The 17,533-nt window shown below is 39.2% G+C and overlaps 1 protein-coding gene across 15 annotated transcripts in view; it reads right to left on the minus strand.

Moving 5' to 3' along the window:
- Positions 1-875: 875 nt before the first annotated feature.
- Positions 876-17,533, minus strand: part of syngap1b (synaptic Ras GTPase activating protein 1b) — a 136,719-nt gene continuing 120,061 nt past the window's right edge. For 11 of the 15 annotated variants that reach the window (XM_034873275.1, XM_034873274.1, XM_034873272.1 and 8 more), the window contains 2 exons: positions 15,642-15,714; positions 876-6,406 (listed from right to left, as the gene is read on the minus strand). In XM_034873275.1, coding sequence (XP_034729166.1) covers positions 6,068-6,406; positions 15,642-15,714 — 412 coding nt within the window. In that variant the 3' untranslated portion in view covers positions 876-6,067. Of the gene's footprint in view, positions 6,407-11,299; positions 11,362-15,641; positions 15,715-16,799 lie in introns of those variants that run through there. The other 4 variants (XM_034873276.1, XM_034873277.1, XM_034873278.1 and 1 more) reach the window with 4 other exon arrangements.

Genomic DNA, 17,533 nt, shown 5'->3' on the forward strand with positions numbered 1-17,533 from the left:
GTTAAAAAAAAGATGGGATGACTGAATGGTAGATCGGAAAAAGGTAACAAGGTAGCAATGAAGTTTTTCACACTATTATCACGGCTTAGCCGGCAAAAAAGAAGCAGAACGCTAGGAAAGTGGTGTTGGAGGAACAGAGGAAAAGAAAGCGGCAGAATGACCGAGCAAGGAGTCAGATACAAGAAAACATCGGAGCTACGAAATATTTATTCTCAACCTGTAGGGAGAGTTCTATAGAAAAACCTGCGAGCAAAAAGCGAAGAAACAGCCAAGAAATGAACAAAACTGCGTAGCGCCCCGTTAATGACAGTGAAGTGTAACATTTTGGTCGCCTAAAAATGTCTTGTTCAGGATTTGTTTAAACCTTGCTAACCAAGTTAGCTAGGTAGTGATGGTGTTAGCTGGTAAGTCAAAAGAAACATTGACGATTGTTAACCAGCTCTGTGTCATGCGCGCGGTACAGTGTACCGCTCACCCGCCAGCAAAATTCCACGGCCCGTTGAAATTTGCAGAGTTTCCATCTTTAGCTATTAGCTTAGCGCCATTGAAACTACACTGGTTTAGCAAGTATCCCCAGCTCCACCCTCTGGTGAAAATGTGGTCACTTCCAGTGGTGTTTGGCTGCAAATAGCCAAATGCCAAACTCGAGGCTTCAAAACAGTTTCTCCTAAACCAATGGGTGACGTTATGGTGGCTACATCCAATTTTATTTTGTGTAAAATGTCACCCACTGCAACTGCGATGCTCACTGATGTGTTTTTGATAGACAAATACCAGCTTTAATCTAAAATGGACTAATCTAAAATGGATCAATGAGATGTTGAAAAAAAACTAGTTAGTGCATTAAGAAATAGAACACACATTTCCACAGCAGGTTAAGAATTTAATTATTTGTTTATTTATTTACGTATTTCTATCTCCAGATTCACCCACCCGAAAAATATAAATTCCGGTGTATTCCAAAAAAAAAAGAGGAACAATGGCATTTTCATCAGCCGCATGAAAGGAATTAATCAACAAAATCAAAGTGGCAATAATTATTATCATTATTACAATAATAATTCAATGATCAGAATATCCACATTCATAACAAATCCATATACAACTGCAATACACTCTTCAACACCACTCTTCCATTAATATACACAAAATCCCCAAATGTCTGTCCTGTCAAAACAACAATATAGTAGTTTTGGGGAGGGGAGCTATGGCTTGTCAAGGGGTATGAAGATGAGTGACCAGAGGAGATAATGCATCTAAGGTTAGTAAGAGTATAAGGGGGAGGCACACTTATTTAGAAAGGACCTATACAAAAACAAGCAATGTTAAGGAATGACAGTATACTTTCATGGAAGAATTTGCCAGTCTGACCGAATCTTAACAAAAGGTTAGAAGGCTCCATGAGAGGCAGAATTTGGGGAACAAAATTTTAAGAAATATATAAGGGTTGTCTGAATAAATATATAACTCTGAATGACAACCATTGCAAACATATACCATAGGAACCTAGAGTGAAAGTCAGATATGCAAGATCTCAAAACAGGGTGATCATTTTCAAAGATATGTAGATGGAGGTTTATGGGAAAAAAATGTCTTAGTCTATATATGTACAAACATTGCTTGGACACCCAGATCTACTTATAAAAGCTTTTTAGTTGGTCAGAAAATGAGTGCAAGCTAAAGATTGTGTGAGTTACTTCTTGTACGAGAGCTTTGAGAATGCAGCTATTAGTGACAGACCTTGCTGATATTCTAAGTCTGCACACAGAGCGCCTCTGATAGCTCATTTAAAAACCTTTCCATGCCTCAGTATTGGTAAGTTGAGAAGACCTATTCATAGAAAGAGAGAGAAACATTAGAGGAAAAATAACTGTACACTCTGCATATACAAACAAACTGTATATACACATAGACATACCATATATACACATGTATCCAGTATATACACAAAGATTTAGCCAGTACACACACTTATATACAAACACATTCACTCGTTTGAGCAGGACCTCTAACATATCTCTCTCTGTCGTTGTTTTAGTCATAAGTGGAAATTTCAGAGATTTGAACTCAGACTGGTGTCAGTGGGGTCCATCCATTGAAATAAATGGGAAGTTTTACAGCAATTTGACTGCAGAAATGTGGCCACACTGAAATCAAGAGTTCATCCTCTGCTCGCTTAAAACTCTACAGACAGGTAGTTGAAAGTGGAGTACAAAACAATAGCTGTAAGAATGTCCCCATCCAAAGACTTTCACATCGTCCGTTAATGGAGAGCTCCATGGCGATTGTTTGGCAAAACATCCGTCCACTTTTTTTGTTTTTTTTTGTTTTGAATGATTATAACCAAGAGGAAGGGGGGCACAGGTCACAGCAACGTGCAAACTGCTGTAGGGGGAGTAGGTAAAACACAAGTTTGTCCCTTTATTCACGGTCCATTAGGGCAATGATTCTCTCCACAGGATTGTCTTAGTAAGAAAACTTGGTTCATATAAAATGGATATGAACTTCCATTAGATAGAGACATCTATCTATATCAAGAAATAAATATCTGCTCCGGAAGATTTCTGATGAAGAGTTTTTTTATATATACTATTGTAAGAATAAGCAGTATCATAGAAATATAAATAATAACATTCTGTCCGGTTTTTCAATATCTTCATTGAAGCAAGAGTTTTGTTCTAAAGCAGTTTCCCTTGTTGTATTAGGCTGTGCATATTTAGTTTCCTTTAAAATCAAAGTCTGAAAGAGACTGGAACGGAAGAGCTAAAACTATGAATCGAGGAAGAGATCAAGTGTGTCTAAAACGTGTGAGTATAAACAAAGTGGTTAAATAATGCTTTGAGAATCCTAAATAGACAAGGAGTCAGTAGATGAAGAGGAATCAAAGGCTAATTTAAAAAGACTATGAGAGAGAGAGAGAGGGGAGAGAGAGAGAGAGAGAGTGTGAGAGAGAGAGGGAAATAAATGCTCTAAAAGTAAATCAGCTTTGACTGAAATTTAAGAGAAGACAAGCACCTTTGAAATATATCTTACCCAAAATAAACTCCCCTCTCTCTCTCATTTTGGGCATTATGCCTTCCTTGGCCTTTGTGTCCTCCGTTCTGCTGATTGATCAGACTGCATAGCTGTTCTTTGCATGCTCGGCAGGCTAACAAACGGCAATATGTGTCCAGCCTACCTTTGAAAAGTAAAATGTAAATCCAACTGCAAGGCATCAAAAAGATTTAAAAAAAAATCCTGTTATCAAATCAGAGAGAGAGGGCCCAAGTAAAGTGAAAAAACAACCCAGCATTTCCTTACATGGTCCGCTGGGGCTCTGCACCATCCTTTGAGCAAAGAGAATGGGACCAATGCCCCAAGTTCTCCCTTTGTCAGCCAATCGCGTCACGAGAGAAGGCTCTGGACATTTGGCTATGCCACCCTGCGGACTGCCGATGGTGCATCAGCCAATTACGTTCCACATTGTCCTCCATGAAGCTTTGAGAGTGGCTAGGGGGAGAAAAAAAGGGGAGAGAAAGAAGAAACGGGGGAGGGTGCTTGATCAGGTGCTATTGAAGCATAGCGAGAGACCGAGTGTCTTTCCAAAGCTGGACTCATCTCTTTTTCTATAGTTTTTGTGGTCAGCTCTGAGGCAACTGCTTGTTTACCTGAGTCACTGAGGTATTTTCACAGCAATGTTAATTTCTCAATCACGGATCATCTCCCACCTCTGAAAAGACACTGATGTTTAAACCTAGACCGCTTTTAAATTCAACATTCTTCACACACAAGTAATTTTACAAAAAAAAATAGCCCTACAAGCTGTCTAAATAAAAGACAATCTTTCCCTGCGTAAGACTGCTAGCAGTATTAACATTTGGTGGTTACACAGTCAAAACATTCATTTAGGGTATGGATCCAAGCTAATCCAAAAGCACTGGCCTACACAGTGCTAGCTTTGGCCATGTAAATTGACCTTTGACATGGCAAAGTAAGCGGTTTGTTCTCTCCAAAGAGAAAAATGGCTGATACAAAGCTGATGTGAAACTCTTCAACTCCTCTTGGTTCAACCTGCACGTTTAAACAAGGTGAGTTCTTTCAGAGCGATACCAGTGTGTGAGGCTAAAGAGACAAAAAAACAAGATCACATCCAGACAAACCTTACAGTACAACAGACAGTTCATACACAAAATGAAGGAATATGGATACACATCACAAACATTATAAAGACTCATGTTTTCAGCATTTGACACACAAGAAACTGAAGGATTCATTTCAAAAATACATCATACAATATTTCTAAAAACGTACTGGGAAGGTCTTTTATCTTGTTTTAATGCTGTTATCAAACGGTTTCAGAAACAGCTTTTTCATTTTGAATTGAAATGTCAAATGAAGTAAACTACACAAATAAAAATGTTACGATTTGTTGTTAAGCAGCAGCGGTGTAATATATTCTTATTGTCTTTAACAAGGCATTATACTGTGCATTTGGTCAATGACTAGCTAGTCTACTGGCCAAAGGATGCTCAATATATTAATCCCAGGCACTTAATGGCAGGCAAACAAACAGAATGATCTTTTCTCACATAAGAGGATCCTTGTTAACATGTCACACTGGCAATGTTTACTGTGGTGAAATTAGGCCATATGTGGTAAATTACCTAAACTCGTAACATAATTGGGCAATCACTAATTTGTCTTTTGTGAAAATTGCATGATTAAAATGTTTTTTTTAAATGTATTAATGGCACCACTTATCTTCCCTATATGAACACAATGGACCATCACTTTTTAACTAAAACCGTTTTAAAACTCCATTCATCCATTCCATTCAAAGTATCGTCTTCATTCATTATTAAAATGATTACTTCTCAATGTGAACTGAAAATAACACTTTAGGGCTTTGACAATTTTGAAATACCCTGTTTAATCCCTTAATTTTTAGCCTGGGAGCTGCTTTTATCAATTGGAAATAAAACCAGAGATTGGAGGAGGCCGCTTCTAAAACATAGATATGGAAACCCCAACAACCCCATTGGACATAAGAACACAACAGATGCACAAAGAACAAAGACAAAGAAGACACATACAAAACATACTGGGGGAATACAAGTCCTGTCAAAGACCGCAGAACAGCGACAGAGAGAGAAAAAGACAGTGAGTGAATCATGAAAGAGGCAGTGCTATGGCAGACACAGAAATTTGACTTGGAAAATGGCACCATTTGTTTCTGTTTAGCACCAGTTTATAACATATCGGTTCTGAGATTGAGAAGAGAAAAATTGCACGAGCTCAGTCAAAAAACAAGAAGTCCCAAAGAGAAAAAGTTCCCAAAAATGTCTTCCGTCAAACCTCTAAGACACTTGATCTTGTGTCTTGTCTTTTAATCTCTTTTTTTTTAGCCCACGGAGCACTTCCCTTACTAGCAAAGCTTTCTTAGATCTACATCTGTTTCTTCTGTGTCAGATCTCTATTGGATAACCCTGTTGAAAAACACTCAAAGGCACTAGGGAAGCCAGACTACATCACCACATCTCTAACAACACAATTTGCAGCCTGGCGTGTTCAGGATAGATCTATTTAATGCACCTACATCCATGGTAGTCATGGGTTACTATATTATAGCACTTGCTAATGGCTACTATGAAGTCTTTGGGGTGCAAGACATTCTATAGTTGTTGTTCCTTACATGTATTTATTTCTCATGAAACCACAGACGGGCAATGACTGTACAGAGCATATGTTTACATATCTGCTTGGTATGTACGTCAAATGCTTTGTTTGACTGATTCAAACAGTATGTGACGAGGTATCATTATCTTGTCCTGCAAGACTGATACTAACTGCTGCGCCATGTGAGCATCAAGAGAACAAGTGTCCATTGAAGAGCCCTTTGGGTTGTGTATACATGTGTTATGCTAGTACAGTAACTGCATGATAACTACTCGTCACCCGCACACTTTTCTTCTCTCTCTTGAATGGGGAATAAGAACATCTACGGCCAATTCTTATCAAAAGCATAGTCTTGCTTAATGGTTAAGACAGGGACAGTGTTTTCCTTTGTGTCGTCTCTCTCTGATTTGGCTCAGCGTTGTGTTTGACCTACTCCCCCTTCTTCTGCTATGCCTGTGGTTGCTGTTGCTGTGGTTCCAGTTGCCTGTGAGGTTGTCATGGGGGAGGATGTTTGGTTGCCACGGAGCTCTCCATTCTGACTAGGATGTTGATGAGGAGTGGGTAGAGAGGGAGGTTCTACAGTTTGGGGGAGGACTCCATTGTGGGGCGAGCTGTCAGAGGAAATGCCCGAGGAAGAGACTCTGAGGCCTTGATCGTTGATTACCGCTCCTCCTCCTCCGCCTCCACCTCCCCCTCCACCTTCAGTTTTCACACCGGGGTCTGCATAACCCAGGGAGGAAAGCTGCTCTTCCTAGTGAGATAGAGAGAGAGGGGAGGGGAAAGAGGAGTGGGAGCAGGGAGGTCGTAGGAGAGAGGCCATTCAATGAAAGATGGGAGGAATGTGAGGAGTTGTAAGGAGATGTCCAGTAGATGACGTGACATTTAGAGGGGAAAAGCACATGTTGTGAGAGTGTGGGAGGAAGTAAGAATAAATAGATAAAGATGGGACGAGGACAAGGAGGAAAATCACCAGAGAAGGATGTGATCGAATTGTGTGCAGAAAGTAGAAAAAACATCAACAAATACAAAGAACCGGTTGGAATGAGTACATGTAAAAGCAATGGCAGAAGCAAAGTAAGGAGAAGTTAGAAAATAAAGGACAAGTGATAAGGGATTGGAAGAACCACACAGAAAGAAGGAGACAGACAAAAAGAGGAGAGAGAGAAATGAGTTACAAAGTTGATGCATGACGTACATCAATAGAAATGGCAGCACAGGAAAAGGAACACGGGAAAAGAGGGGATGAAGGGGAATTAAAATCTTGAGGTCAAAGGGTCCTGATCCGCTTTGGATAAGTGGAAGGAGTGTTTATCGGGTGTCAAGAAAGGTCAAGTGTCATTCTTTGCCAGTGAGTACAAATCACGATCAATACTTTTCAATGTAAATGTGCGAGCTTGAGTAGGCGAAAGTATTTTAAATCAAAGACTATAGAGGAACTCTACAATTATGGCTTCTTTAAACATCTTATGAGCACATACTGTAGCATCAGCCGGCTTCTTAAAACATGCACAAAAACGTAAAGCCACAAAGAGCTCAGCGCCAAATTTAAAAAAAGCAAGCTAAAGTTGCATCCTATAGCCGGGCAGGAAATCCAAACCTGTCGAATTCACCAACCAAAATGTCGAACCCAAACCCATTGCGACATAGCAATAAGCTGCTGCATGGGTGTTGATCCTGGGTTGGAGCTTTGGATTAGTGATTAAGTCAAAGTTTGGTTTTGCCATCTTTTCTTACCTACATTGGCGTAGAAATAACAGCAACGCAAAACTAGTTTCATTATTAGTTTATATCAAGCCTTCACTCCCAGTCTTGTTCACTGACATCTGTGTAGGAGCAGTGGGAAGAGAAAACAATTGGGTTATTGTGCCAATAGACAACTATGAGGACTCTATTCATAATGGTACTTAAAGCATCCAAGAGCTACTGCAAGATGATTTGAATATAGAAGCATTTGGAAAGCTGAAAATCACAGTGTTTTGATCAGACCTCTGTAAGAACCTCTTGATATAATTGCACTCGATTTATCTTGCCCGGCACATTTGCTGTGTGGTGTCTAGACATAATTACAGAGATTCAGTTTCCCTGAAAATGTATGGGTGCGAGGTGTCTAAAAGACCTTATAAATATGTGCAATACTTAATAACTAGGTTTGTTCTTCATCAATAGTTTGAAAATGAGTGTGACATTAGATAACGAGAAGTATGAAATATTGTAATATGAATGGAATGTATAGAGGAAAGACAGGAAGTAGGAGGGATAGTTTGGTCGGCATCCAGTAGAGGAAATGGATCAAAAGGAGCAAAAGCAAATTGTCACTGGATAAACTGTGTTTGATGGGTGTGTCCATTGTGAGTGGAAGGTGTTTCCATTTCACTTAAAAAAAAGAAATAATAAAAAGAGAAAAGGAAGAAAGGAATTACCCCAACATTGGATTTAAATTAGCGGGCCTTTTCTCTTCTCAATCAGAACCAAAATAAATGAAAACATTTTCAGCTGCTAACTGGTGCTATGATTGTATGGTGATGATTGTTCATTATCTGCTTTGGTTACAGACAGTTACAGGATGCCAGTAACATGACTCCACTAACCCTTGTTTCGTTCTCAAACACAACCGACATTGTTGTTTAATACCCATGTGTAGACCAATACACATGTCTATTAAACTCATGAAATCAAGCCGCTGAACAAAGACATGGCAAAATGTTTACTGACATCCTTTCTTTAAACTTACCAAACTTGCTTCACTCTCTGTGGGCTTTATTGTTTGATTACTTGGTGTATTCAATTACAGCTTGGTGTGAGAGTGTTTTATGTACTAATGAAATTGGGGGTACTGGAGACAAAAACACAAAACACTTAGTGGAGAACTGAAATGTTAGGTGTATAGTAATGATGCAGATAGAGTATCGTACACACAGGTTGTTACCAATCTCCTCCAATCTCCAATCAATTTGAATTGTGGATGCGGATCTCACCTACACATTTGAAATGCTGTTGGTGTTGGTTTAATCAGCTTATGTCTGAGAGTTGTTAAATTAAAAGAACCCTGTATGGCTTAAGATGACTAGCTTGCCGGGTGAAGAGCGCTAACTCTGACGCAAAAAACAAAACATACGCTTTTCACACAACCTCAGCCGCACCGTAACAACTAGCCTACCCATTCAACCAAATAATGTGCACAGGTGCCAAACACATACACAAACACATAAATATCAGAAACACAGACTCACTGAAAGACACAGAAAACACACAAAAACATTTGCACAGTAATCGGTGTTCTTCAGGGAAGGATTGGGTCAGATACGGAGATTTCCCATAATTCCCATTGTTTATCTGAGGGCGTGCTGGGAGGGATGAAAACTGAATGGAAATGTAAGTTCACGTGGGCAGGAAAATACAGCGGTTCAAAAATATGTTGTGTGTGAGGAAGAAAAATCCAAAATAAAAAGAGAATCCACACAATATTTCAAAAGACTTTCGGAACAGATTCACTATCTTTAAAAACTCGTTTTCAACCGGGTATTTAAGCAGTTAACAGGCACAAAATGTAACATTTCATGTCTTATTTCTTTTTCACAAATCTGGACGGAAGTCTATGGAACCATAAAACGTGTTATTGTGTGTTCTCTTTAAATTATGATTTTTTTTGCGTGGCTGCTTGGCAGAAAATAAAAACTCTGCATTCAAAATTGTTTAAAAAAATCTAGTATTTGTATAGTAATGAACTAATGCATTGTTATTGGGCTACTGCAGGAACCAGAAGCAAACTGCATCATGTTTGTACGTGTAACAGTAATACTGAACATTTTTCAAGGCTTAGTCAGTTGGCTACTGTTTATAAAGATTATAATGTTTTGTGTAGTGAAATGATGAGGTGATTATTCAATGTGATGAAAATCTGAGTTGAACACTTGCAAATGCCAACGGAGCATAAGAATCAATGATATTCATTGATTTGTTTGTATTTCTCTGCATCTTAACGATTTACCCAATGCAAAGAGTTACAGGAAGGTCTCCGTATATGACATGAAAAAGGTTGGCAAATAAATGTTTTCATATACAGTATGTGCATGGGTTGCTGGTTATGAATAAAGTGTGTGTGTGTGTGTGTGTGTGTGTGTGTGTGTGTGTGTGTGTGTGTGTGAACAATCAATGGCATTTTTACTTGCAGAGGGCTAAAACAGCTACAAACTAAACGTTTGACGTTTAATATTTTAAAATTAGAACGGTTAAATCTGCTGTTGTGCTCCTATATATTTCTGCCAAGGCATGGAGAATGTTCACTGGTCAAAGCAACCTAATTCAAATAATTCAAACAAACTCCCTACTCAAGGACTGTCACAGAATATTTCTGGTGGATACAAGAAATCATGCTATTGTGTTGGAAGGGTGACAACAAAACCATGTAGTAGCAGCTTACCACTTTTTTTCTGTTTGGTAGAACAAAGAAAATCTATTTTTGTGTGGTAAAGGTGATGGACACTTACCTCATACATTGCCAATCATAACTTAAAACTTACTTTATTTTTCTCATTCGTCAGAGAAGAATAGACTTTAAAGCTTTATTGCATAACCTTTTCATATTATAGAATGTCCGTTAGATTCAAGCTATTGCTAAATGAGTTGCAACAAAGCTAATTAAGACTATCAGCTCCACTTAACTTTCTCTGTATTTCTCAGTATCGCTATGTTCAGAAGATGGTGTAGTTGGGTGACTTTCCCGCACAGAAGCTCAAGTGAAGATAATTTCCACTTCTATAGAGTCCATCATGGTTTTTTTATCCTCTGTGTTGCCTTTGGCTGATAGCAACTGTGTGGAGGAGGGGTGGGGGCCCATGCGCGATCACAGAAGGCTTGTATCATGTGGACGCGCCTACAGTGTTGTTGTCATTACTTAGAATTCCTCATGGGGGAGACTGAAACTATGCACTATAGCTTTAAAGCTGCATTAGGTTCATCTTTGCACAGATGACTCAAGTCCAAGTCATAGAAGTGCTCCTAACTGCAAGTCAGGTAATGTTGTCTACGGGTTTACTTTCAGAGGCCCCTGAAATATCTTCTCCCATTGCTCTCACACCCCCACCTTTAGTGGGACTTATAGTATAACACACTAGCTAGGTCAAACAGAGACAGAGATTTTTAATTTGCCTCAGTTTGTCTTAAATCAATTAAACCTCTCTGGTTTTCTGTCTTTTTGGAACGGGTCATTCTAAATGCCAACAACAGTGTTCAATCCAAACTTTAATTTGCCTTCATTAAATTTCCAGCTTCTTTTGTGTCTTTGTGTAGAAAGTGATCAGTCTGCCTGGTGACATGATTTATGGGTGCAATGCTTTCGACATGTTTCAAATGAACACCCCACGCTGTCAAGTTTCTCAGTGTAGCTTTACATCTTGTAAATGTTTTGTTGTCACTCTTTTAACACGGAGCAGTGCTCTTCAAGTAACCTCTGTTCAAACACTCTGTGACAGGCCTCTTCATCTGAAGGATAAATGGAAAAGTAAGTGGGCCTGTCAGTGTGTTGGCTTGCAGTGAGTTCACAGGATGCTGCGTATGGACAGGGACGCACATTGAGAACAGTAGAAGTGGAAAAGAGGCAGCAGGTTATGGATGGAAAGTGAGAGTTTGCCGGTTTGTTTATTACCTGGTTACTCGGGGTGGGACAGGCGCGAGACGGGGCTGCACTAGGATGGACTGACGCCTCCCCTAAGAGAAATCACCGTATCTCATCAACATAGGAGGAGAGGAGAGGAGAGGAGAAGGAGAGGAGAGGGGGGTTGAAAGCAGGAGGCAGAAGGAGGAAGCGGAGGAAAAACTATAGCCACCCAAAACAATACATCCACAATGTCCAACAAAAACTGACAGAAAAGGACGTAAATATAGATAAAAAATGCTTACTAACGCACATTTGCATACACATACATAATGGTGACCATTCACGCAAAACATTACCAGACAACCCGACAGCCTAAAAAGTGTTAAAGCAGCTTGCCATGCGGTGTATCATTACCAGAAATCATGCTTAGGACAAGAAAGAGAAAGGCGTTGCATCGTGCACTCCAAACGACATCTGCATATGAAAGCAGATGGTTAATCCAACAGACGTTTCCTGGTTCAGAAGCGTAAAAGAACATGCGTATGTTAAACATGCAATCATCTACAAAGATAATTATATACACACTTGGAAAAAACAGAATTATATTTGATATATATATCAACACACTATATTTAAAAACAGAGAAATAACAGAGAATAGGATATCTGCATTTTACTGTAACAGACCCCCCCACACACACACACGCACGCACGCACGCACACACACACACACACACACACACACACACACACACACACTCAAAAATGAGTAACATTCAAGAAGCTACAACAATAAGTACGGATAAAGGAGTGAAATCAAATCTTATGTGAATGAAACATTGATATGATTAATGTCACTGCAAGCTCAGGAAGCCGTTTCCTCATTAAACACAACTCACTGATACAGGGAGCTGCTGTGGATCAAACTTGAAGTCCACAAAGTTTGGCAAAATCTCCAGGAAGGCTTGACAAATGCTCAATATAACAGTTAAATGTTAAAAAAGGTATTTCTGTTTTTACAACTGAAAAAAGTGCAGTAACTGCCAGATACTGTAAAAAGTAAAAATGTATTATGTCTGTAACTTGCATTGATTGCCTTTAAAGAGCTGTTTAATATCAATTCATAATGTATTAACTCAATTTGTTCAAATTATTAGTCAATATCATTCAATTATTAATTAAAATATATTCCACCCCTTTTAAAATACATAATTTGTTGCTGTAATACTATGATGTAATTTATTGGATTAACATGTGTCATATTTTCAACACATTTCACTGAATGTTTGCAACCTTGTTCACCAATTTAAATGTAAAGCTTTTAGTATATTTTTTGTTACACGCAATGCAATAAAATACATTTTTTTCACAAAAATCAATGCATGACAGAAAACCAGTATGGACAAAAAGGCCTACGTTTATTTATCAAGTAGATAAATGTCTTGACATTTTTATCATATTTTGTCCATATTCTTATGCTGTATATTACACAAATTCCTAGTAATACACTCAGTTTATTATTGGCACACCTAGCCAAAACTAATACAGTCCAATACAACTAATACAACAGTCCTGCAATAACGTTGGCTTTTGTTAAAAGAGAGGTGTTTCCGTTATTTAGCTTACCCTTATTGATAGAAATGGGATGGACAAAATATTAGAAACATCTATCAGTATATACCACACAGTATACCTTCCAAAATGCCCGTACAATAAAATTAACAAGTTTCTGAAACAGTTTCAACAAAAACAGAACATTATAACCTTCATGAAGGAAGGATTTGTTGCAGGACTGCTGTATTAGACTGCATTAGTACCTAATAAACTGGCACCTGAGTGCAATTATGTGACCTGAACAACACAGATAATGTGCAGATGTGTTGGCAGATGTATGAATTTAAGTTGATCTAAGCATACCTAGCCACTGTGGCTAGCACTACAGCGAACGTGATTGGTACAGGTCTGATGCTGCTGAATGAAACAACTTCCTGAACACACTACGCTCTGTTGCAACTATCTCACTTACAAAAAAAGTAATGGCAGGCCAAATGTTCGATGGAACTGAATTCAATGCTTTTAGATACTTTTGCAGATACCCTGTTACAATATTTGGCAGTTATCACCTTACTAGTTGCAAAAGTGTACATTTATTTACTTATACAGTAGTTACTAATGTATTCATGTCCTAATAGCCGCTATGAAATGTTTGGAGGGAAGTCCGCTTTTTGCAATGTGTTTTATTTTTAGTCATCAGGGTGCTGTAGTGGGAAGGATTTTGGCACCCTGCACCTGTGTCATTATGTGAGGTCTAATTAAAGTGTGTGTGGTGTGGTTTTGGCCTGAGGAAATAATGGCATCATGACTCTTCCCTCTCACCCCCATATTCAGTTACTGTTCCCTGTCTCGGCTGCTGCTTGTGCACGAGTATCACCCCACTAAAGCTGTCATCACACTGGATTGAACTGTTTTAAGTACTGTGGTTTATGAACACGAGGCCCTGAAGCTAAAATACAAAACAGACCTTTAATTTCTGATCGTACAGCTTCACAAAATTCAACACTCAAAGCACTGCCTGTTTTAAGCAGCAAGCACCGTGAGCTGCATGTAAATCAAAGAAGCATTTTAACATAACGGAATTTCCTTGTCTCATCACATTTCTTCCAGTGTACTAATTAGTGCTATCTATTAGATGGATTGTCATGCAATTGTGTTTGCTCAAGGTCCCTAGATGATGTATCCTAATAGAGAGGCAAAGCCCCTCCCCTTCCAGTCGATCTCATGGGACCTTAATTCGGGAAAAAAAAGAACAGTAGTGAACGAGGAGAGACAAATTATTTTTTGCTCCCGTATGAGTTGAACTATGGATTACAAACATGATGTAACTGATGTGTTTTATCCAGTGTTATCAGCAGAGAAGCAAAGGAATGAGCAAGATCTGCTGCTCCTGTGAGTTACGTTACATCTCGGTACCAAACACACAGACATTGTAGCTTCAGAGAGACGTCTTCCATGCAACTTTGAAGTGTATAGTCTTTCTAATTATGTATTTTCCCAGTCTTATACTTCAACAGTTTAACAATAAACTAAGACCTTATTGACATGCACATTTATCTTTTAAACTTACAAACATCAAATTTGTAATCCATGGCTCAATTAAAACGGGATCAAAACATAATTGGTCTTTCCCCATTCATATTTTTTTCCAAATTAAGGTCCAATGGCGGTCCACCCAAAGGGGCGAGACTTTTCCTCTCTATTGTTTCGATGACCCCATGACTTTTCCTCTAGTGCCAGAATGACGTTGACATTTGTGTTTTTTAGTGAAATATCCAAGCAACTACTGGATGAATTTCCCTCAGGATCGATATTTAACTTTGATGATCCATTAACATTTCATGCAGCACCAAGTTCAAAATCCTTATGTGACCATTCCTTTGGTGTATGACCAAATATCTGCATAACTAACAACATTCCCATCGGCCTCAGCTGCACCGCAGCATGCTAACACAACTCAACTCAGATGGTAAACACGGTAAACGTTAAGTATGCTAAACATCAGCATGTTGCCATCTTGAGCATGATAGCATGTTGACATTAGCATTTAGCCCAAGGCACCACTGTTCCAAAGTAAAGGCTCACAGAGATGCTGGCATGGCTCTAAAGTATTGTTCATTTTGAGTTGCATCATATTGTACAGATGTTCACAAGTCTTAGCATTATTTCCTTAACCACAAATATATATGCACGTTATGTGTGTGTGTGTATATATATATATATATATATATATATATATATATATGGCTACAGCTATATCTATACAGCTATCTCTCTCTCTATTTACAACATGAGTCATGCTAAGATGTGGGCTATTTCACTTTGATAGGGTAAAAAAACAGGAGAGAGCATGAAATGATAACTGCTAAAGAGGGAAGCTCCTGAAGACACAACAGCATCACAGCCACACAGCATTTGGGGCTCAGCAGTTCAAGAACCTGCGCGCAAATCTGGTTCTACATCACGTATGAAACTGGTTTAAGGAGTTTCAACCCTGGCATGCTCTGCGGAAACATTTCACAGAAACATCACCACAGACCGAGATATGCTCACAAACCCAGCTAGAGTCAGACATCTTGACAGCTTGAGCTGACGAATGCAAACAGCAACACGCTCTGATCTTCAAAGCTCCCAGGTATGTTGGTGGACAGATGGCAGTCAAATCCAAACACAGGGACAGGTCAGGGACAGAGCATGGCAATCAGAGAGACCACATACACACAGCAGACGAAATAATAACAGTTGCAGGGGAGGAAAAGTGAGGTAAAGGGGGATAGCAGAGAAGATAGCACAGGCCATTGAACGGACTCGACGAGAGAATAAGCAGTCACACAGACCTGATCAGGGAAAATCCTGGTTTTTGGCTCAATCACGGGTCCTCCCCTTAACTCATCCTCCACAGCCATAAGTCTTGGAAGCAGAGAAAGAGAGAGAGAGGGGAAGGGGGAGGGGTTGACAGAAAGAGAGGGAGTATTATGAATCCAATGATACTTAACAAGAGGTTGAGCAAGTGCATCTCCAACATCTGTCTCAACTACACCACAGTGATAAGATGTTGGTTACCTGTATCCCATATCTGATAGGCAGCTCAATCTTTTAAGCCCATGCAAACGTTGAGCAGCAGTAACCCAAGCCATGCTTTCTCAGGCACTGCCAATTTTCTCTGGTGGAGCTTTTCTTTTTCTTCTTGCCCCCATGGGATTCATCAAAGCATTTTCGCTCAATTCAAGGTGGTTTAAAAGCGCAATTACGGCCAACTGTGAACAATTCCGCTCTGTTATGAGAAGTGAACCAAGTAACAGATCCTGATCATCCCCAGGGAATTGCCTATCTTATGTAATATGGACCGACCATGGCACTTGTGGAAAATCCTTTGACTTATTGTTTCAAAGGCTCCGCTCACTGCTGGCGTTTTCATGAGCCATCGAAAATGCAGGTTTCCCAGCTCTCATGAGTATCCAAGCGCCAAGGATTTACTCCCAACTGAGGTCATTAGAGGATACTTCTCATACAGGGTTATCTTGCAGTTGGACAGCCAACTGGCTGAACTGACAATATTGTTGTGGTGGTGATAAATGCCAAACAAAAGTTAGTGTGAATAAAAGAAACCCCCTTCACACAATTCCATTGGGTTGCCTTCATGACCCTCCATCTGTTTTACAAGAGTTTGCAGCAGCAGAACAAATATTCTTGCAATCTGTTGTTGACGTTAAATAAGATCACTGGAATATTATTCATTTTTAATATTGTACGAAGGAGTGACTTTTTTTTCAATTTGTCTGGGTATAATGTCCAGGAAGATTGTCACTTGTGTGTTCATTAAGCCACCAAGCCAATCAAAGAGTTGAGAGCACCATTTATCTGCCACCATGTTTCCACGCCGATTAAATATACCACCAATCCAATCCCATTGTGCGACGTAAAGCACATTCATGTAGTTTTATTCACAACACAGAGAGGCACATGTTTGACAATAAAGAATGAAAACCCACAGATGAAGTTTCAAACATAAGTGTTTGGATGTTTTATTCCATAAATAATGTACAGTGTTGAGATATTTTACAAAAGAAGTGAATAGGAAAAAAAAAGAATCAATCATACTGTAAGCACACACAGAAATATAAGCACTGTCCCAAAAACAATGGAATGTAACATGGGTATACAGCATTAAGATTTCGACATGACTTCAAGAGGCAGACAATGATTCATGTGGGTGATATGTTACAAAAAAATAAGTTGATCTTTTAATATCCAGTTGTACTTCAAGTAGTGTGCTTTTGAGGTCAAGTCGTACATGTAGTCAAAACAATGTGTGTATCTACCAACACGAGGTCACAATGTCTGAATATTTTGCTACAGAGAAAAAAAGGCAAGAGACAAAGGTGTCAAATAGGATGTAAGTTGATGTAACGGAAAGACAAACCAGACCTGGATCAAACAGCAGCTGCAAATACTTTCTTTTTCTTTGCCAACAAGTGCAACATGAAGTAAGTTTCTTTGACTGAAAACTTACCTTTCAACATCTGATTGGTGTTCATGCAGCAGACCCCCACCCATCTGCTTAAAACAAACTAAGAATTATTTGCAACTATTTTGACACAGGTCTGTATAAAAGTGACTCGAAACCCTTGGCTGTTGCTACAAGCCATGTCAATCAGACCAATATTGATCACACACACACACACACACACACACACACACACAAACATACACACACACACACACACAC

This window comes from Etheostoma cragini, chromosome 6 (genome assembly GCF_013103735.1).
Source record: "Etheostoma cragini isolate CJK2018 chromosome 6, CSU_Ecrag_1.0, whole genome shotgun sequence".
Lineage (NCBI taxonomy): Eukaryota > Metazoa > Chordata > Actinopteri > Perciformes > Percidae > Etheostoma > Etheostoma cragini.